This window comes from Schistocerca americana, chromosome 11 (genome assembly GCF_021461395.2).
Source record: "Schistocerca americana isolate TAMUIC-IGC-003095 chromosome 11, iqSchAmer2.1, whole genome shotgun sequence".
Classification (NCBI taxonomy): domain Eukaryota; kingdom Metazoa; phylum Arthropoda; class Insecta; order Orthoptera; family Acrididae; genus Schistocerca; species Schistocerca americana.
The window spans coordinates 124,585,971-124,609,857 of record NC_060129.1 but is presented as its reverse complement, the minus strand read 5'-3'; the positions used below and the strand labels follow the sequence as shown (position 1 = coordinate 124,609,857).

The 23,887-nt window shown below is 43.4% G+C and overlaps 1 protein-coding gene across 1 annotated transcript in view; it reads right to left on the bottom strand.

Annotated features, from left to right (window-relative positions):
- The window catches only part of LOC124553362, a 122,988-nt gene extending 99,446 nt beyond the window's left edge, over positions 1-23,542 (bottom strand). The window contains exon 1 of the mRNA XM_047127235.1: positions 23,383-23,542. Coding sequence (XP_046983191.1) covers positions 23,383-23,542 — 160 coding nt within the window. The remainder of the gene's footprint in view (positions 1-23,382) is intronic.
- Between the last annotated feature and the right edge of the window lie 345 nt (positions 23,543-23,887).

Below are 23,887 nucleotides of genomic sequence, written 5' to 3'. Positions count from 1 at the left end.
TGGTCACTGCTCGGTGTAACTTGCCTGTTTCGTCGAATTTCTCACGCGGCTGGAACTGAATTACTTCCTGACAGACGTTCTTTGACACGGCTGCCAAGCTTGTCTTCGTGACGTCGCTCAGTAATAACATTAATCACTTAACACTATTATTGCCTACGTATCAGTTTATGGGTCCACATCAATTTCCACTATTTTGAAACGGTTTAAAGCCAATTTCATGCGTTAAGTCACAGCACAGCACTTCTCTGATAGGCTTGTAGTGAATATGCGATCGGTTACGTCGCGATAATGTCTACCAGTGTCTCTCCTTAATATTCACCTTGTACTGTTTTTCACGCGAATTTCCGCGCTCGTGCTCCAGAACACAATTTATTAACACTGGCTCTGTCGTCCGATATTGCAAATTATTTTAATTATGTGTTATTACGTTCTATTATCATGTAATTTAGTAACTACGTCGTAATACACTATCCGAAATTCCTTATGCAAATTTTCATAATGAAAACTATATAAAGTACTGTTCATCGAAGATTGTTTTTCACGCAATTTTTCAATCTTCATTGCATACGTAACCTAATAGGAAGCTTTCATTACCATTTGAACTTTTGCTTATTGTCTGAACACTGCCAATGTTCTTTCGCGATAAGCACGATTAAACCATTAATTGATATTCCCTTAATATTATCGTCTGTCCAAAAATTTCCCAATGTTCTTTTCGGTACGCCATGATGAAACACCCACACCTGAACCCACTGTTATTGACTAGTGGATTATAGCCTAACAGTTTAGTGTAGATTGACCGTGTGCAATTGATATAGGCTGATCGCTTAATATCTGCATGCGAGTCGTTTCGTATGAAGTCCAACAAAGCTAACTAGAATATCAGGTAGCAATAATCGATACATACTTTGTTGTTAAGGCTCTCCATATATTTTGTCTGAACAGCACGAATGAGGCAGTTACTCCCTTCGTCTGACAAAAATCACAGGTAGGCCCTATTAATACCGCCACACGCCAGTATTCTTCAGGTATTAACTGAATGCACAATCCTCACTTCAATCCAAATCGGGGGTGCCCGGCGCGGTTATCGCGTAATCACCGTGCACAAATGAACAATTAAAACACATCAACAAATCACGCAATTAATGCCATTTCCGTATTTGCTGGAGGTCAGGCCCACGGCGTTGGGTGACACACTAAACCGTTAAACAATTGTAAATGCGGTCGGCCGTCCTCCCAAAATCGGCCTTGCTCGTTTAGCAGCCCGCAACTTACTCGAAGTCACAACACAGACAACTTCTCTAGCGCACTCGGGACTCGACTATCGATAGTGCCTACTTATTTATTTATTTTTTGTTTTGGTCCTCTGAATCATACATTATACAGAAATGCACATCATGATGTAGGACAGCTCATTTGATACATGTTGTTGTTGTTGTTGTTGTGGTCTTCAGTCCTGAGACTGGTTTGATGCAGCTCTCCATGCTACTCTATCCTGTGCAAGCTTTTTCATCTCCCAGTACCTACTGCAACCTACATCCTTCTGAATCTGCTTAGTGTATTCATCTCTTGGTCTCCCTCTACGATTTTTACCCTCCATGCTGCCCTCCAATACTAAATTGGTGATCCCTTGATGCCTCAGAACATGTCCTACCAACCGATCCCTTCTTCTGGTCAAGTTGTGCCACAAACTTCTCTTCTCCCCAATCCTATTCAATACTTCCTCATTAGTTATGTGATCTACCCATCTAATCTTCAGCATTCTTCTGTAGCACCACATTTCGAAAGCTTCTATTCTCTTCTTGTCCAAACTATTTATCGTCCATGTTTCACTTCCATACATGGCTACACTCCACACGAATACTTTCAGAAATGACTTCCTGACACTTAAATCTATACTGGATGTTAACAAATTTCTCTTCTTCAGAAACGCTTTCCTTGCCATTGCCAGCCTACATTTTATATCCTCTCTACTTCGACCATCATCAGTTATTTTGCTCCCCAAATAGCAAAACTCCTTTACTACTTTAAGTGCCTCATTTGCTAATCTAATTCCCTCAGCATCACCCGACTTAATTAGACTACATTCCATTATCCTTGTTTTGCTTTTGTTGATGTTCATCTTATATCCTCGTTTCAAGACACTGTCCATTCCATTCAACTGCTCTTCCAAGTCCTTTGCTGTCTCTGACAGAATTACAATGTCATCGGCGAACCTCAAAGTTTTTATTTCTTCTCCATGAATTTTAATACCTACTCCGAATTTTTCTTTTGTTTCCTTTACTGCTTGCTCAATATACAGATTGAACAACATCGGGGAGAGGCTACAACCCTGTCTTACTCCCTTCCCAACCACTGCTTCCCTTTCATGTCCCTCGACTCTTATAACTGCCATCTGGTTTCTGTACAAATTGTAAATAGCCTTTCGCTCCCTGTATTTTACCCCTGACACCTTTAGAATTTGAAAGAGAGTATTCCAGTCAACATTGTCAAAAGCTTTCTCTAAGTCTACAAATGCTAGAAACGTAGGTTTGCCTTTCCTTAATCTTTCTTCTAAGATAAGTCGTAAGGTCAGTATTGCCTCACGTGTTCCAGTGTTTCTACGGAATCCAAACTGATCTTCCCCGAGGTTGGCTTCTACTAGTTTTTCCATTCGTCTGTAAAGAATTCGTGTTAGTATTTTGCAGCTGTGACTTATTAAGCTGATAGTTCGGTAATTTTCACATCTGTCAACACCTGCTTTCTTTGGGATTGGAATTATTATATTCTTCTTGAAGTCTGAGGGTATTTCGCCTGTTTCATACATCTTGCTCACCAGATGGTAGAGTTTTGTCAGGACTGGCTCTCCCACGGCCGTCAGTAGTTCCAATGGAATATTGTCTACTCCGGGGGCCTTGTTTCGACTCAGGTCTTTCAGTGCTCTGTCAAACTCTTCACGCAGTATCATATCTCCCATTTCATCATTTGATACATATTAGGCATTTATAAGAAAAGGTACATGTCTATGAATCTATAAAATGATTACATATTTATATCACATGTGTATTTAGAAACAAAAGAAAAGTTCGCAGTAGGAGTAGGTATTAAAACCCATGGAGAAGAAATAAAAACTTTGAGGTACGCCGATGACACTGTAATTCTGTCAGAGACAGCAACGGACTTGGAAGAGCAGTTGAACGGAATGGACAGTGTCTTGAAAGGAGGGTATAAGATGAAAATCAACAAAAATCAAAATGAGGACAATAGAATGTAATCGAATTAAGTCGGGTGATGCTGAGGGAATTAGATTAGGAAATGAGACACTTAAAGTAGTAAAGGAGTTTTGCTATTTGAGGAGAAACATAACTGATGATGGTCGAAGTAGAGAGGATATAAAATGTAGACTGGCAATGGCAAGGAAAGCGTTTCTGAAGAAGAGAAATTTGGCAACATCGAGTATAGATTTCTCAGGAAATCGTTTCTGAAAGTATTTGTATGGAGTGTAGCCATGTATGGAAATGAAACATAGACGAAAAATAGTTTAGACAAGAAGAGAATAGAAGCATTCGAAATGTGGTGCTACAGAAGAATGCTGAAGATTAGATGGGTAGATCACACAACTAATAAGGAGGTATTGAATAGAATTGGGGAGAAGAAGAGTTTGTGGCACAACTTGACCAGAAGAAGGGATCGGTTGGTAGAACATGTTCTGAGGCATCAAGGGATCAATTTAGTACTGGAGGGCAGCGTGGGGGAGGGGGGGGGGGTAAAAATCGTAGAAGGAGATTAAGAGATGAATACACTAAGCGTATTCAGAAGGATGTAGGCTGCAGTAGGTACTGGGGACTTGAAGAAGCTTTCACAGGATAGAGTAGCATGGAGAGCTGCATCAAACCAGTGTCAGGACTGAAGACCACAACAACAACAACAACACCAATAAAACTTACATTCAGTTATGTTACATAAGGTCAATAGTTTGGAATCCATTATCTGACGTTTTTGTTGAGTAGTTCCTTATAGCAGGTTGTTTTCGAGGAATTCCTGTATGCCGTAGGGGCAGTGTTCAATTAGGAGTGACAGTAGTTTTACTTTAAAATCCTTCAGTTGTGTAATGCTCTTCACTGCTATTGGGAGATGATTGTAGAGGTTTATTCCCGTATATTTTACACCTTTACTGCATAGTTTTGTTGAATGGGGAATTACTCTTAGACCCTGTACCATGTTGGTGTCAGTCTGAGTTTATATCTAAGTTGCTAATATTTTTCTTGGTGAAACATAGTAGGTCCAGTATGTACTGACATGGGAGGGGTAACATGTTCAGATTCTGGAACAGTGGTTTACAAGATTCTTCTTCTGTTTGAATAATATTATTCTAACTATCTTTTTTTTTTAGTTTAAATAGCATGAAATACCAGAGGAATGGAAGGTAGCTGTGATATGCCCCATATATAAAAAGAAAGAGAAATCCGTATGTGACAACTACAGGGGCATAGCGCTACTCAACACCTGTTATAAGATCTTCTCCAACTGCCTATTAGAACGGATAAAACCTATAGCAACAGACATAATTGGAGAATACCAAGGAGGTTTCCAGGCAGGGCGATCAACCACGGACAAGATTTTTGTCCTGAAACAGGTCTGTGAAAAAATGTACGAATACGGACGAGAGATACATCTCCTGTTTGTAGACTTCAAGAAGGCTTACGACAGTATATATAGACCTAGCCTGATTAGAACTATGACAGAGTTTGGTATATCAAAGAAGTTGGTCAAACTGGTAGAGGTATGCCTAAATGATACAAAACTTAAGGTTAAGGTAGGCAATCAAATGACAGAAAGCTTCCAAGTTGTAAGAGGATTACGCCAAGGAGATGGGCTATCACCTTTCCTCTTCAACCTGGCACTTGAGAAGGTAATGCGGGATTTCAACAAAGAAAACATCAAAGGCATTCAAATTGGTAATGAACACATTACATACCTGGCCTATGCAGACGACATTGCACTATTAGCATGCACACAAGAAGATGTGAAGAGAAGTATCCAGACCTTGGAGTTATTGGCAGCTAGGATCGGTCTACAAATTAGCTCTGAAAAGACAGAGTATATGACCATAGGAAGAAAGATCCAGAACTCTCAAGATTTAATTGTGAACAACACCAGGTATAAACATGTGAAAGAGTTCAAATACCTTGGATCATTTTTTACAGAAGTAACATCAACTGAAGCAGAGATAAAAGCACGACTGCAGGCGGGAAACAGATACTATCACTCTCTAGACCCTATATTAAAATGTAGAAGTGTCTCGCAACAACTAAAGCTACGGTTGTATAAGACATTAATAATGCCAGTAGTACTTTATGGTTCTCAAACCTGGAGCACTCGAAAACAAGACCTTAAGTGACTGCTAACATTTGAAAGGAAAGTCCTCAGGAAAATATTTGGACCAGTCAGAGATCAGACTACTGGAGAATGGAGAAGACGCCATAACACTGAATTAGAAGAGCTGTACAAGGAGCCTAACATCTTGGGAGTGATGAGAAGCAAAAGACTGCAATGGGCTGGACATGTTGTTAGAATGGAGGCAACAAGATGGCCCAAAATCACAATGGACTGGATCCCATCAGGCAGCAGACCAGTGGGAAGACCTAGAAAGAGGTGGATCGATGGAGTGAGAGAAGACCTGTTGCAGCTGGGAGTCACGGAAAACTGGAGACAGATAGCAGAAGACAGAGACGGATGGAGAGCTCTAACTGTGGTGGCGCTCGGTCCTCTGGGCCTGATCGCGTGATGATGATGATGATTGAATAGCCTCACTGCTTCTGCACTGTGGCCCCAAAAGATAATTCTGTAGCTTAATATAGAGTGGAAAAGAGCATAATACATTGATGTGAGGGTGCTGGTATTAACAATGTTCCTTATTTGTCTAATCATGATACATGCTTTACTCAATTTGATGTAGGTTATATCAAGATGACTTTTCCTTGTAAGTGTGTAATGGTAACCCCCAAAAATTTGGTTTCCTTTACATAGTTGATTTTATCATCACTCAGTCGTATATTTGGTACTGGTGGGTTTTTACTTTGCACTTTGTGGAAAGTATTACCCGCTGTCATTATTATATAATGTGAAACACGGAGACAGACGGTTTTGAACTGCATAGTACTGAGGGCGCGGTGGTGGGATGTGGTAGTGGTGGGGATAGTTCTGATCCACACAAGACGCCATTTCATTTACTCACTCACTATGGAGCAGTGTTTATCTATGACAGTTTCGTGAAAAGTGGTGAGTCTATTATTGCTACGCAGCGATTGTTTCGTGCGCGGTTTCATGTCGGTCGACACGGAGCTGTTCCGAGCCGTAACACAATCCTCAGATGGGAGGAAAACTTCAGATCAACTGGAAACATACTCGATAAGAAGCATCCTGGCCCGAGACGCAGAGTAACGACACCAGAAAACGTTGAAAGGGTAAGGCAAGCGGCAGTCAGAAGCCCAGGACGGTCAGCTAGACGTCATGCTAGTGAGTTACGAATCAATGTGAATTGGTTAGACGAATTTTGCATAAAGAATGAAAATTCCATCCCTAAAAAATGCTCATTGTCCGACAACTTAAGGGAACCGATTTTGCTGTACGAGAAGACTTCACTTACAGAATGCAAGTGATTTTGGGATCGAATGAAAATGAAATTTTATTGATGAGCAATGAAGCTCATTTTCATTTAAACGGGACTGTGAATAAGCAAAACCTACGTTACTGGTATCCAGAGCATCCACACCTTATCCACCAGCGTCCTCTGCACTCAGAAAAAGTAACAGTCTGGTGTGCTCTTGGCTTTGTTGGCATTAATGGACCTTATTCTTTTTGGAGAGAACGGGGCCACAATTACTGTTAATTCGGTTCGTTGCATTCGTATGCTTGAAACATTCTTGAAACCAGAACTAAGAAGACGACGAATCCCTTTGAAACGTGTTTGATTCCAGCAGGATGGGACAACGTCGCACACCACAAACACTTCAATGACAGTTCTTAGACGCATGTTTCCTGGCCGGATTATCTCACGTTTTGGCAATGTTCCTTGGCCTTCCAGGTCTCCCGACTTGTCAGTATGTGACTTTTTTTCTGTGAGGGTACCTTAAGAACTGCCACAAACCACGAAATTTGGACGAGTTGAAGAATGCAATCGTTCAAGAAATTGCTGCCATCCCTGCAGAGATTTGTGAGATGGAGGATTTTGAGAAGGGACTCGAGTCCTGCAGTCGATATGATGGACATCATCTTGATGACATTATTTTTCACAAATAACTTTGTTAACTAAAATGGCAAATAATGAGCTTTGATTTTGTGTAAATAAACAAGCATTAATTTTAAGTTGGCTGAGTATTATTTCATTAAAAACTGTCTGTTTGAATTAAGCCATGAGTTTAGTTGTGCTGTGCTCCTGTTTATTACATTGTGTTCATTTGAGTTGGATATCATAATTGTGGTATCATCAGCAAAGAGGAAGGTTCTGTTATTGTGTAACTTTAAGGGCAGGACAGTTATATAAAGTAAAAATAATAAGGGTCCCAACACTGAGCCTCGGGGAACTCCATGTTCTGTGATTTGGGCAGATGGCTGTACAGTATTAGCAATTCCTCATCGATTGGTTACATTCATTTCGACATTGGTTTCTGTTTTTGAGGTAGCTTTTAAAACAGTCATAGCCAGTGCCCCTTATTCCATGGGAATAAATTTTTTGGACCAGTATATTGTGACTGACCATATCAGATTCCTTTGGTAGGTGAAGAAAAATGCCTATGGCTGGAAGCTTCTTGTCTACTAGTGTTAAGGTGTAATCTAGGAGTTGCTGAATTGCATCAGTTGTGGTTTTTCCTCCTTGGAAACTGCGACCTGTGTGAAGCAAAGATATATTATTCTCAATATGCAAGGGGCGGTTGACCCTTTACAGATACCATTGTGTCTAATAAATGCTATCTGACACACTTAATGGCTTTTTGATCGTATTGCGAATAATATGCTTTAGATAAACTTCTCTGTGACTACAGTCGTCTAGCCACATGAAGCAGTCAGCGAGTCCCTGTTTCGTTATTGCTTCAATTGTGGTTGCATTTAATGTAAACTGCTTGTTCAGTTCTTCAGCTGGGACAGTTGAATCAGCTGCAGCTTGTCCTTTGCCTATACCAAGATTAGAAAGATTTTTCCATTGGACACATGGTCTATTTATATTGTCAAGTAATGTATGGGCCTACCTGAGTTTTGCATTTCTCTCAGCTTGCGTGACTCTGCTCCATTTCTGCTTGTAAGCAAACGATTTTCAAATTTGGAGCCCAGTTTGGATACCCAATATGCAGCGTCTCTAAGATTCATTACCTTCTTCAGCTAGACAAGCTACACGTTTCCTTCTTATTTTTCCGGTCTTTAAGTGAGTGTATTTGTGATATAGTCGAGTAAGTTTGTTAGTAAATCCATGAAATTCTTCATTTATGTCTGAGAAGGGATTAGAAGACGTCCTCCAAATAATTTCTTGCGCCTCAGTTGCAAAGTTCAGATAAATTACTGAGTTTGAAGCCTCGGCACATAGTCAGTTGTGGTTTATTTCCGGGTCATTCCAGTGAGTACCTCATGAAATAAGGCAGACATGCCGGGTGGAGATATTTGGGAGATACTAATAACACTACTGGCCATTAAAATTCCTACACCAAGAAGAAATGCAGATGATAAACAGGTATTCATTGGGCAAATGTATTATACTAGATCTGACATGTGATTACATTTTCACGCAATTTGGGTGCATAGATCCTGAGAAAACAGTACCTACAGCAGGCATCTCTGGCCGTAATAACGGCCTTAATACGTCTGGGCATTGAGTCAAACAGAGCTTGGATGGTGTGTACCGGTACAGCTGCCGGTGCAGCTTCAACACGATACCACAGTTCATCAAGGGTAGTGACTGGCGCATTGTGACGAGACAGTTGCTCGTCCACCAATGACCAGACGTTTTCAGTTGGTGAGAGATCTGTAGAATGTGCTGGCCGGGGCAGCAGTCGAACATTTTCTGTATCCAGAAAGGCCCGTACAGGACCTGCAACATGCGGTCGTGCATTATCCTGCTGAAATGTAGGGTACCGCAGGGATCGGATGAAGGATAGAGCCACGAGTCGTAACATCTGAAATGTAACGTCCACTGTTCAAAGTGCTGTCAATGCGTGCAAGAGGTGACCGAGACGTGTAACCGATGGCACCCCATACCATCACGCTGGGTGATATGCCAGTATGGCGATGACAAATACACGCTTCCGATGTGCGTTCACCGCTATGTCGCCAAACACGGATGCGACCATTGTGATGCTGTAAACAGAAACTCGATTCATCCGAAAAAATGACGTTTTGCCATTTGCGCACCCAGGGTCATCGTCTAGTACACCATTGCAGGCGCTCCTGTCTGTGATGCAGCGTCAAGGGTAACCGCAGCCACGGTCTCCGAGCTGATAGTCTATGCTGCTTCAAACGTCGTCGAACTGTTCGTGCAGATGGTTGTCGTCTTGCAAACGCCCCCATCTGTTGACTCAGGGATCGAGATGTGGCTGCACGATCCGTTGCAGCCATGCGGATAACATGCCTGTCATCTCGACTGCTAGTGATACGAGGCCATTGGGATCCAGCACGGCGTTCCGTATTACCCTCCTGAACCCACCGATTCCATATTCTGCTAACAGTCATTGGATCTCGACCAACACGAGCAGCAATGTCGAGATACGATAAACCGCAATCGAATTGGCTTTATCAAAGTCGGAAACGTGATGGTGCGCATTCCTCCTCCTTATACGAGGCAACAGAATAACGTTTCTCCAGGCAACGCCGGCCAACTGCTGTCTGTGTATGCGAAATCGGTTGGAAACTTTCCTCATGTCAGGACGTTGCAGGTGTCGCCACCGGTGCCAACCTCATGTGAATGCCCTGAAAAGCTGATCATTTGAATATCACAGCATCTTCTTCCTGTCGGCTAAATTTCGCGTCTGTAGTACGTCATCTTCGTGGTGTAGCAACTTTAATGGCCAGTAGTGTACTTTGTCTGGGGATTTCGTTGTAAATGCACTCCAATACAAAAAAGAACGAAAAAGCCGTGTACTATGAAGCAGTTATGAAAACTGGTCACTAACTGATATGCATACAGGTGTCATCGGAGAATGGAAAATTGTAAACTTGGTGGCCGATTGCACTGCAGCTCAATTTCGCCACGTAGCTGGCAAGGATAGTAAACACACATGTCGACACCACGACATAAATTCTTTGCAAATTTAATTCTGTGTACTCATTTGAACAGTAACCATGCATTGCCAATAGGCATGTGAAAAATATTTGCAGATGTCAGCTTTTGAAAGAGGACATGTGGTTGGACTCAAAGTTGCCAGCTGGAGCAATCAGCGAATTGTTCGACATTTGAACAGAAGTGACGCCACTACACGATGATTCTGTCAGGAATGGTGGACCATGGTCAAACACAGCTTCAAGAAGAAAGTGGTCTACACAGAGAGATGACAGAGCGTGAGGAGTGAGCAATCATCAGAGAGGCACTCAGAGCACCAGATTGATCACCGCCATTGATCCGACTTCCAACAGGTGCTCTTGCTACCACAGGGATAATTAATTTACAGGTAGCTCATGTAAAGGGAAGGCAACGATCTTGCCCCAGTGGATACACGAGTTCCCGTGAGATCACCGAAGTTAAGCGCTTTTGGGTGCGGCCAGCATTTGGATGGGTGACCATCCGGGCTGTCCTGCGCTGTTGCCATTTTTCGGGGTGCACTCAGCCTTTGGAAGCCAATTGAGGAACTGCTCGAGCGAATAGTAGCGTGTCTGGTCAAAGAAAACCATCATAACGACTGGGAGAGCAGTGTGCTGACCACAAGCCCCTCCTATCCGTGTCCTCACCTGAGGATGACACGGCGGTCGGATGGTCCCGATGAGACACTTGTGGCCTGAAGAAGGAGTGCGTTTTTGTTCTTCACAGAAAGGGGTCTGACAGTGCAACTCGCGCTGGCTACTGTTGACGTCTGTACACCAACAAGTCCGTTTGCAGTGGTCTCGCGCTTTATTTGGCCTTGAATCTGATTGATTGGAGTAGAACTGTCTGTGATGAGTTCCACCTCGAACTAAACCCAATTACGAGCGAGGACGCGTCTGGAGGGTCACCAGACAGCAGTGGGATGCCAACCTCATTCTCACCCACCATACAAGCTGACAACGAGGAGTGGTGCTCTGCGCTTCCATGTCATTTCATAGCAGGATCTCTTTGGTTATCATCCACAGCACCCTTTCAACACAGCGGTGTGCCAATGATATTCTAAGCCCCGTTTTGTAACCTTTCATGGCAAGCCATCCTACACTTGCATTTCAACAAGATAACACCCATCCACATGCAGCAAGAGTTTCTACTGCCTGTCTTCACGCTTGCCAAACCTTTGCTAGCAAGATCGCCAGATTTCGCCCCAATTGAGGACATTTGTAACATTATGCCAATTGGAGAGAATTTGGATCAATATGTCTTTTGAGGACTTGCAGCAACTCTATCAACTCTATCAGTCAATGACAAGCCCAGCTGCTGGCGTAAGGGCCAGAGGAGGGCCAATGCATTATTGACTTGCTCAGTTTGTGAAGCTCTTTCTGTTGAATAAATCACCCAATTTTTTCTGAAACTGTAATTATTTGTTTGTTTGTGTATGTGCATGACATCTACTGAATTCCTTCATTGTGTGTCCTTTGATTTGTCTTAGATCTGTGAGGGTGTGGCCACTGTTTGTATAATGGGTAGGTGCAGACCGAAGCAGCAACATGTTTTAAGAAGAAAACATGCACTTAAATTTGACACTGGTACAGAAAAATTTATGCTAGTGTCACCAGCTGTAATTATGTGTTTGTAAGTCGATTCGAATCTTGAGAGGAGGAGATTGTGTTCAACGTCCCGTCACAACGAGACCATCAGAGACGGAGCACAAGCTCGGATTAGGGAAGGGTGGGGAAGGAAAACGGCCGTGCCCTTTGAAAGGAACCTCCCCAGCATTTGCCTGAAATGATTTAGGGAAATCACGGAAAACCTAAATCAGGGTGGCCGGAGACAGGTTTTAACCGTCGTCCTCCCGAATGCGAGTCCAGTGTGCCAACCACTGTGCGACATCACTCAGTAAGTCTTGAGAGAGTGGTTTCATAACAGGTAACCAGCCTACTTCAGGAGGTTTGCAGAGGACACGTATCAGTCACTTTCTGAATGAACATACATTATGCTTGTATATCTTCATTATTATTGTATGTGTGTAACAAAGTTAGTAATAAATCAGCGGGTATGTATGCCCTTACTCCACTGCCTCCGCTGTCACAACTGTCTTATCTTTGCACCCATCTATACTTACTGAAGTTGTGGGAATGCTTGTTTTCAGCCAGATCTGCAACGGAAGTGTTACTGGGTGTCTAGCCGCGCAGGATTAGCCGAGCAGTCTAACGCGCTGCAGTGATGGACTGTGCGGCTGATCCTGGTGGAGATTCGAGTCCTCCATAGGGCATGGGTGTGTGTGTTTCTCCTTAGGATAATTTAGGTTAAGTAGTTTGTAAGCTTAGGGACTGATGACCTTAGCAGTTAAGTCCCATAAGATATCACACACATTTGAACATCTGAACTGGGTGTCTGCATCTTGAAATACACGATTGAACTCATCGAGATGAGCTGGCAGAGACTGGACGTTTGCGTGTGCAATGTGGAGGCTAGGTATGTTCTGGTGCAAAGGTCACTAGAGTGCCGCTGCTGGAGATTACTGACTCTCTGTCAGCGCTGGCGAGGGGACAGAATATAGCAAAGAAGTATGCTAAGGTAGCGTGAGGGTTCCTGGACGTGAACGCGGGATGTATCTCCAGGCAGGTTTAGTGACCAAGGCGAGGGAGCTTTGGAGTGTTCATTAAACAGCCGACTGGTGACAGGAAAAGAAACTCGCAACAGTAATGAAAGCGAGATAACTTGAACAGAAACAGAGTGTTACTGACGAGTAACAACAGTAACATTATAATAAATTGCTAAATAAAAATGGAGCACAAGTGGGTTGGTGCAGCAATTAGCGAAATAAATAAGAAACAATACAGATAGGAATTAAATCAAACAATGGAAAACCAGGATGGAATGTAATAATACCAGAGAAGGGAAGTTGCTACTCACCATATAGCAGAGATGCTGAGTCGCGATGGGCACAACAAAAAGATTCACACAATTATAGCTCTTGGCCATTAAGACCTTTGTCAAAAATGTTCAAATGTGTGTGAAATCTTATGGGACTTGACTGTTAAGGTCATCAATCCCTAAGCTTACACACTATTTAACCTCAATTATCCTAAGGACAAACACCGCCCGACAGAGGACTCGAACCTCCGCCGGGACCAGCCGCACAGTACATGACTGCAGCGCCTCAGACCGCTCGGCTAATTCCTCGTGGCTAAGGCCTTTGTCAGTAGTAGACTCACATACACACATGCACACACACACACACACACACTCACGCAAATGCAACTTGCACACACGTCTGCGGTCTCGGAGAACTGAAACCACACTGCGAGCAGCAGCACAAGTGCATGATGGGAGTGGCGACTGGGTGGGGATAAGGAGGAGGCTGGTGTGGAGAGGGGGAGGGATTGTGGTGTCACCGCCAGACACCACACTTGCTAGGTGGTAGCTCAAATTGGCCGCGGTCCATTAGTACATGTCGGACCCACGTGTCACCACTGTGTGATCGCAGACCGAGCGCCACCACAAGGCAGGTCTCGAGATACAGCCGAGGACTCGCCCCAGTTGTACGACGACCTTGCTAGTGACTACACTGCCGAAGCCTTTCTCTCATTTGCCGAGAGACAGTTAGAATAGCCTTCAGCTAAGTCCATGGCTACGACCTAGCAAGGCGCCATTAGCCTTACATAGTTTGAGAGTTATCGTATAAATGTCTCAAGAAGAACGTTGTAAACCAACCAAGAATAAAGTTAAGTATTCGAGGAGCTGCATACTTTTCTTATTAGAAGTCAATACTTATCCTGTTCCAGACTTCACGCCAGTCGGCGTGTGTGTACGCGTGCCTTTCTTTCGGCTACCCGTCACTGTGGACTGGCTGCATTGTCAGTCCACATCAGGGATAGTATGGTGGGAAGTGGCAGACAGTAAAGTGTTGCAGTTTAGATGGAGGGCGGTAGAGGAAGTGCAGAGGGGGAGATGGTAAGTAGTGGAAAGGAGAGAAATAAAAAGAAATTAAAAGACTGGGTGTGGCGGTGAAATGACGGCTGTGTAGTGCAGGAATGGGAACAGGGAGGGGGCCGGATGGGTGAGGACAGTGACTAAGGAAGATTGAGGTCAGGAGGGTTACGGGAACGTAGGATGTATTGCAGGGAAAGTTCCCACCCGTGCAATTCAGAAAAGCTGGTGTTGGTGGGAAGGATCCGTATGGCACAGGTTGTGAAGCAGTCATTGAGACGAGGGATATCTTGTTGGGCAAGGTGTTCAGCAACAGGGTGGTCCTCTTGTTTTTTGGCCACAGTTTGTCAGTGGCCGTTCATGTGGACAGACAGCTTGTTGGTTGTCATGCCTACATAGAATGCAGCACGGAGGTTGCAGCTTAGCTTGTAAATCACGTGTCTGGACTTACAGGTAGCCCTGCCTTTGATGGGATAGGTGATGTTAGTGACCTGACTGGTGTAGTGGTGGTAGGAGGATGTATGGGACATATAGGAATTAGCAATAAAGTAAAACAAAATAGTGCAGACATTGGTCAAGTTATGGTTAACTATAACCACAATAACAATATAAAATGGTTCAAATGGCTCTGAGCACTATGGGACTCAACTTCTGAGGTCATCAGTCCCCTAGAACTTAGAACTACTTAAACCTAACTAACCTAAGGACATCACACACATCCATGCCCGAAGCAGGATTCGAACCTGCGACCGTAGCGGTCTCGCGGTGCCAGACTGCAGCGCCTACACCCGCATGGCCACTTCGGCCTGCAATAACAATATAGACACACAACTAGCGCCACCAAGAGTTGACATGTTCTCAGCTCCTAAACCATAGGCTTCTGAGTTCATTTGCACTGCTAAATGATCTTTTACCATTGACCATTACCCTGCCTTCATTTGTTCATACATTTTGTAACCCACGTCTCGAAATAGCCTTGCTCAAAATGCTTAATCTTTTAGAGGTAAGATCCTCTCATATTGTGAGACTTGAAGATTTCGAATCTTTTCCTATACGACGCGAACTTCAGTCTTATTAGTCAAAGTTTTCTACATCCTGGCGATACGGTCGACTCTATGACATCTGTCAATGTCATTCAGTCCAACTTCTAAGGGATTTCCTAGAAACCTGAACAGTCTAAGGTTATTGCGTCTCTGACGTCGTTCGAGTTTGTCAGACTTCTAGACCAGTTTCTGTTCGAGTGCCCAGTCCTCAGTTTATTTTAATGACTTATCCAAAGCACGGATCTTGCTCACGGTAGTATTGTAAATCTGTTGTAGCACAGTAAGAGTTTGTGCAGTGGTAGGGTTTAACGCTATTTCCTCCAGTGGTTCACGAAATTGTCAAATTTTAAACAGAGCCACAGCTTATTGCTGTGCTTTATTCGTAGTTTCTTGCGTATCTCTCGCACTCGCGCCGCGCCAGTCAAATGTCACGCGACTGTTCGAAATAGCTCCATACTATAACGGACGCTGCGCCGTATCGCGAATTCTCGAGCCCATTAGGACGCGAGTATCCTTTCCCACGAGCTAAATAGAAAAGTTACATATCAGGTGTTATAGACTAGCTTCATTTTAGTGTAGAGTTATAACGGAAAAAGGAGGAGTTTCAACACACATAAAAACTGGACGCAAAGTCAAAAATGTTCAGACGAGCAGTTCTTATGTAGATCAGAACCTAGAAGCATGTGCTCGTTGAGTTGTTACTGCAGAATAGTTCTCTTGCAATTGTAACAGTCTACAGATTCCGTCTACGGAACTTTCAGCTTGTAATGAGAGATCTGGATGATTTACTGGGCAACCTGCCAGCTAAGAAGAAACGCTCACAAGGGGAGGCCGCCAATTGTGAAATTCAGATTCGATTCATACTGCGCATAATAAAAGCTCATGGCCAGAAGTGTAATGTGGCAAAGCACCAAGATGCACTTCTGAACCGTTGTTGAGAAAATCGACAGTTAAAAGAAACCGTTGCGGTGAAATACTCTCTACGATTAATAGTTTTCTACAGCGTCGTGGCGCAGCGGTAAGCGCTCGGGTTCGTAATCCGAAAGTCACCGGATCGAATCTCGCGCCATGCAGTTTTGTTTTTATTATTAGTTTTTTGTAATTCAAATATATATATATATATATATATATATATATATATATATATATATATATATATAAAGTATTAATGAATTGCTTATGCATGTTGGTGAAGGCGGATCGCTCTCCAATTGTACCGCCTCCATTTTTCCGTTTGTTTAACAGGGTGTACCAAAGCTCTCCCGTCCGCACTGATTTTCGACGATGTTATAAGTTGCGCTAGGGACCGCATCTACCGTCTTTCGAAGTTAGCACGCAACTACGCTGTTACGCGGCGGCCCGTTTCGGCCCATTCAACATCCGTCCTTCAAGTGTAACGAGCGAGTAACGGAGTTTATATTTCATACCTGCCACAGCAAATTTGTGTTCGTGGTGTCTCTATTCTAATTCGAACGTTTGACTTACGCTATACGTATTCGTTTCGGAATATCGTTTCTACGTCTTCCATTAACTATACGTGGATAACATTATGAAGGTAATTAATAACATTTGTGAAATACAACTTTATTTGTGGAAAACATAATGATGTTCGAAGTCGCCAGTTTTTCCACGACAAACGACTTTCAACAACTCATTATATGCATAATTGTTGCACCTGATTGCCGGTTATTTTATATATATATATATATATATATATATATATATATATATATATATATATATTTGAATTACAAAAAACAAATACTAAAAAAAAGATTGCATGGCGCGAGATTCGACCCGGCGACCTTCGGATTACGAACCCGAGCGCTTACCGCTGCGCCACGACGCTGTAGAATGTTGCTAATCGTAGAGAGTAATTCACTGCAACGGTTTCTTTTAACTGTCGATTTTCTCGACAACGGCTGAGAAGTGCATCTTGGTGCTTTGCCACATTACACCTCTGACCATGAGCTTTTATTATGCGCAGTATGAATCGAATCTGAATTTCACAATTGGCGGCCTCCCCTTGTCAGTACAAGTTGTTTATGCAGATTCATATGTAAATGTCTTCAAACATCCTGATAACAAAAATGACCTGCAGTCACTAGTTGGGTGTTTAGTCTGGTTTCAGTAGTGAATTTTCCAACATGCGTGCAGCAAGATAACAGGATACTGACTGACAACATTTTTACAGATAGTTGTCAGGTGTAATCAAGTAATATGTACACAGTTCTTAATGAACTAATGTACATTATGTACAATGAGGCTATCTGATCTTTATATACAATTGATGGATATAAAAAATATAGCACCCTACAGCTCTGAAGCATGTTCATACAAAGCGGTGAGACTTATTAATGTGTACACCGTACGGTGTTTCAGGAATAACTTGAAAGAGGTGGTGACGGATAAGGTACTCTACCGGCCATTAAAAGTGCAACACCATGAAGATGACGTGCTACAGACGCGAAATTTAACCGACAGGAAGAAGATGCTGTGATATGCAAATGATGAGCTTTTCAGAGCATTCACACAAGGTTGGCGCCGGTGGCGACACCTACAACGTGCTGTAGTGTAAGATGTTCTCAGCCCGACAGTAAAGTTCTACGTCTATTACCCAGAAACTGCTTTGTAAATCCTCGTCGCCAAATTTGTAAAGGCCTCGTCACTACAGCTGTGGAAGACGAGTTGCCACTGTTGTTGCTGTAGGCCGATTCTGTGAAACGGTTTCAGCTGCAGTACACCGCTAACACAATTTCTCGCTGCCACTATTACACGGCTATGCCCCAGGGTCAGGTAACGGGGTAGGAGGATGAAGGTTCTCCAACATTCCAACAAATTAGCAAGAAAGTCACACAAATGAGGTAAAAAGTTAAATTATCTTTGGATGATTAAGTCTGCAACACTGCATGTAATGCAACACAAACAAGGCCCCCAATGGCCAAGTGCAAGTAATAGTAGGTAAACTCCACAGTGCACAGCTAATGAAATTTACACCAGCTATCTGCTCATCTCTAAGACTTTACTAATTTACGTTCACTGTCTAAGTCAGCCCTGGACGATGATCTACCTGTTCTACCTTCCGGCTTCTGTTCATTGTCGTCCGGCCATTGGCGGATTTTACTCGGCCGACAATTGGCCGAGGCAAAGTCGATGTCTTTCGTCCTCAACGCCCCCCCCCCCCCCCCCCGGGGCACTGCTACCGGTCAACATGCGACGATACGGCAAACTGCACTTAATTCACTTAATTTTTCAACGGTTCATCTCAATGAACATTTTGCAGCTGTCTGAAAGTCAGAATATAGCAAAAAGTACGATTTGGAAAAGCTGTAAATTATCCCTGTACATCTCTTCATGGAGTGCAAAACAATTCCCAGTCATGTGAGAGTAGAGTTTTTAGCTATTTACACGATCCGTAGATCATTTGAACTATTCTTTTATCGAAGTAATATCAAATCTGTCAGTCTACAGGGTACGTATACACTATTAGTTTGAGCACAAGTGGGAACATTATTTCTCAGTTCTACTCATGCATCGACTGCACATTTAAAAACGGTCTCTGTTCGGGCTAATACTCTTTAAATAAAAAAATCGTTCGTCGAATAGAGGCGCTGTCCAGGAGAAATGATTTCAGATTATGTGTAATACTTGCTTTGCCACCTGTCGGAATTTCGTCGTTTTTTAACATACAGTTTATCTCAGTGGTCAAATGATCAAAACTTTTTCGTGTTCCACGTTGATCTCCTTTCCAAGTCACTGATTGGTCTAATAATGGAAAATAAACACTATATTCTCCACTCATGTTGTAGGACGTTACTATTGTACAGATTAATTATGACGGATCTCACAAGTGAATATACTGTGAAGGTGCAACTATAATGCCTAACTCGATGAAAAGCCTACGTCACGACTACGGATGAACATCACGTAATATTCTTACAGCTCGCTTCTGTCCAGACAGTGTTGAGTTACCCCAGACAATTATTCCATAACACGTTACTGGGTGCAGATGTACAAAATATGTCTAGAGGTTGATTAGTCTGCTTCCAGATCTAGCAAAAAATAATACGAAGAGAAAAAAGTAGCTGAATTTATCTCTTTGAACAGCTCAGCAATACGCTTCTTCCAGTGCAAGTTTTCATTAATACCTACACCCAAAAATTTGCGGCATTCCACCTTGTTTACTGAATCCTATTCGTATGCTATAACACCTGTTACTGTGACTCTACTTTCTGAACTGAATACAATGTGTTTAGTAAAAATTTAGGCGTAGTCCGTTTTCGCAAAACCTCCCAAAAATTCCCCAAAAAAACCATTACCAGAGTCTTCTGTTCCTTCCTCTCTAATCGTATTTATTATAACACTGCAAAAAGTACCAATTCTGCTTCAGGAATGTGGAATACAAGGTCACTCACACATGTACTGGGGATACGAGTCGACCCAAAATTTAAAATTGTGGGACTGCCTTCATGATTTCTCCCCAGTCGCTAAAATTTTCTCTTCTTCCAACACTGTTTGAATTATTCATCACAACTTCTTGCTTCGGTTTGTTAAGCATGATTGCGACAAGTGGAGTGAAAATCCGTTAATTGCTTAAAGCTCTCGTTTTACAATGATATACGTAATCAAACACTTTGGAAGGATCACAAAAATACTAACATGATATTTTATTATTTAAGGTTTGTAATATTTGGCGAGTGAATGTACGAATAGCATTCTGAGTCAAGCAACCCTTGTGGAATCGAAAGTGTGATGTGAACGTAAAGTGTTTCTACTTAAATGAGAAACTACCCGTCAGTAATCTCCTTTCTTGAATATGTCTGTAGCTCGTGGTCTAGTGATTAGCATTGGTGCCTCGGGATCACGGGGTCCCCGGTTCCATTCCCGGCCAAGTTGGGAATTTTCTCTGCCCGGGGACTAGGAGTTTGTGTTATCCTCATCATCATCATCATTAATGACCGTGACTGGATTGGATTGTAAATAAAAAATGGACTGTGTAAAAATTGGGACTTTGTATGGGCGCTGATGACCATGCAGTTGAGCGTCCCACAAATCAAACATCATCATTTCTTGAATATTTTGCAAATAGACGACTATAAAGAAATTGAGCAATAATTATTTAAGTCTTTCTTATGAAGAGGTTTAACAATCGCGTATTTTTCCGTCTGAAAAATTGTCTGTGCCAGTGAGGCATTACATGTATCGCTAAGAGCATTCCTTAACTAACACAGTAGAAGTTTTCAGAATTTTGTTTAAATTTCGATGAACAACACATGAGCTTTTCTCTTTCAGAATTTTTAGAGTTCTGATCATTTCAATGACGGATGCTGGTGCTATTACTAGTTTTTCAAGTTTTGAGGAATAAAACTTTTGATTTGTTCCCTTGCTTCTTCAGCTGAGCCATTTCATCCTACAGGGTGATTAAAAAAGAATACCACAACTTTAGGAATTTAAAACTCTGCAACGACAAAAGGCAGAGCTAAGCACTATCTGTCGGCGAATTAAGGGAGCTATAAAGTTTCATTTAGTTGTACATTTGTTCGCCATTTCAGCCAATAAAGTTTTTGGTCCCTTTTTCTTCGAAGGTGCTACTGTAACTGGACTACAGTATCTGGGGATGTTAGAGAATTGGCTGTTCCCTCAGCTCGAACAAGAAGCACAACAATTCATATTTCAGCATGATGGAGCGCCACCACATTGGCACTTATCTGTCCGTAACTACCTGAACGTCAACTAGCCGAGGCGATGGATCGGCCGCCAGGCAGCCCGTGACAGAGCACTTCATCACTGGCCTCCAAGAAGCCCTGATCTTACCCCCTGCGACTTTTTCTTATGGGGGTATGTTAAGGATATGGTGTTTCGGCCACCTCTCCCAGCCACCATTGATGATTTGAAACGAGAAATAACAGCACCTATCCAAACTGTTACGCCTGATATGCTACAGAGAGTGTGGAACGAGTTGGCGTATCGGGTTGATATTGCTCGTGTGTCTGCAGGAGGATATATTGAACATCTCTGAACTTGTTTTTGAGTGAAAAAAAACCTTTTTAAATACTCTTTGTAATGATGTATAACAGAAGGTTATATTATGTTTCTTTCATTAAATACATATTTTTAAAGTTGTGGTATTCTTTTTGAATCACCCTGTATTTTTGCTGCTAGATTTAGAAAGCGATTATTAAGAATACTTGCATCTTGTGAATTATCAGTCACAGCACCGTCATTTAGTGTTGCTGTGATAGTACCTTGTATGCTGACGGGCTGCACTTTCTCCCATTTCACGACCTCCCACACACTTTTAGTCTTACTACCTGCATTATTGACTTCTGTCAGGACGAACATGTTTCTGGACATCGTAATGACTTCCCTTTATTAAATGTTACAGCATTTTATGCACAAGGTGGGCGGATAGTAACTCCGTACTTTTAATATTTTCCCTCCTGAAGTATTGCACATATACACTACTGGCCATTAAAACACCTACACCAAGAAGAAATGCAGATGGTAAACGGGTATTCATTGGACAAATATATTATACTAGAACTGACATGTGATTACATTTTCACGCAATTTGGGTGCATAGATCCTGAGAAATCAGTACCCAGAAAAACCACCTCTGGACGTAATAACAGCCTCGATACGCCTGGGTATTGAGTCAAACAGAGCTCGGATGGCGTGTACAGGTACAGCTGCCCATGCAGCTTCAACACGGTACCACAGTTCATCAAGATTAGTTCAAATGGTTCAAATGGCTCTGAGCACTATGGAACTTAACATCTGAGGTCATTAGTCCCCTAGAACGTAGAACTACTTAAAGCTAACTAACCTAAGGGCAACACACAGATCCATGTCCGAGGCCGGATTCGAAACTACGACCGAAGCAGTCACGCAGTTCCAGACTGTAGCGCCTAGAACCGCACGGCCACTCCGGCCGGCCATCAAGATTAGTGACTGGCGTATTGTGACGAGCCAGTTGCTCGGCCACCATTGACCAGACGTTTTGAATTGGTGAGAGATCTGGAGAATATGCTGGCCAGGGCAGCAGTCGAACATTTTCTGTATCCAGAAAGGCCCGTACAGGACCTGCAACATGCGGTCGTGCATTATCCTGCTGAAATGTAGGGTTTCGCAGGGATCGAATGAAGGGTAGAGCCACGGGTCGTAACACATCTGAAATGTAACATCCACTGTTCAAAGTGCCGTCAATGCGAACAAGAGGTGACCGAGACGTGTAGCCGATGGCACCCCATAGCATCACGCCGGGTGATACGCCAGTATGGCGATGACGAATACACGCTTCCAATGTGCGTTCACGGCGATGTCGCCAAACACGGATGCGACAATCGTGATGCTGAAAAACAGAACCTGGATTGATCCGAAAAAATGACGTTTTGCCATTCGTGCTCCCAGGTTCGTCGTCGAGTACACCATCGCAGACGCTCCTGTCTGTGATGCAGCGTCTAGGGTAACCGCAGCCACGGTCTCCGAGCTGATAGTCCGTGCTGCCGCAAACGTCGTCGAACTGTTCGTGCAGATGGTTGCTGTCTTGCAAACGTCCCCATCTGTTGACTCGGAGATCGAGACGTGGCTGCACGATGCGTTACAGCCGTGCGGATAAGATGCCTGTCATGTCGACTGCTAGTGATACGAGGCCGTTGGGATCCAGCACGGCGTTCCGTATTACCCTCCTGAACTCACCGATTTCATATTCTGCTAGCAGTCATTGGATCTCGACCAACGCAAGCAGCAATGTCGCGATATGATAAACCGCAATCGCGATAGGCTACAATCCGACCTTTATCAAAGTCGGAAACGTGATGGTACGCATTTCTCCTCCTTACACGAGGCATCACAACAACGTTTCAACCGGCAACGCCGGTCAACTGCTGTTCGTGTATGAGAAATCGGTTGGAAACTTTCCTCGTGTCAGCACGTTGTAGGTGTCGCCAACGGCGCCAACCTTGTGTGAATGCTCTGAAAAGCTAATCATTTGCATATCACAGCATCTTCTTCCTGTCGGTTAAATTTCGCGTCTCTAGCAGGTTATCATAGTGGTGTAGCAATTTTAATGGCCAGTAGTGTATGTCGTTCCGCACGGCGGGTGACGCGGCGTTAATCCGCGATGTGCGGAGAAGTACTTACGCGGGTAGCGGCAGTAGCTCCACCACAGCCGCTTCTCGCCGTAGCTGCCCCCGGGCGCCCCCGTGACGCGGTTGATGTGGTCGCAGACGCAGTCGAGCACCGAGGTGCCGTTGGCGGCCAGCAGCGCCAGCAGGGTCGCGGCCGCGCCTGCTGGCTGCATCCCGGCTGTTCTCGCTGAGGAGCGAAAGTGAGCAGTGAGCAGTGCGCGGCGCGCGGCAGAGGCTTCCCGCCGGATGAGCGGACAGCGGGGACTCAATACCACGTCCGCGGTCCTATCCGCTGTGGCGGGGGGACCAGCTGCCAGCACACAAGCGCCACAGATTTTTTTTTTCCTTTATTGCTTTTCAATGCCCCCCGAAGGGGGTGGGCTGGCAGCAGCTTAGTATGCTGCTCTACAGCCTACAAACTTTTATTTTAAAAAATGGGAGAAGAAAAGAAACAAGAAAAACAGGCGACAGAACGGTGACAGAAAGTGTAAAATGGCGGAAAAAAGCGGAAAGTTAAA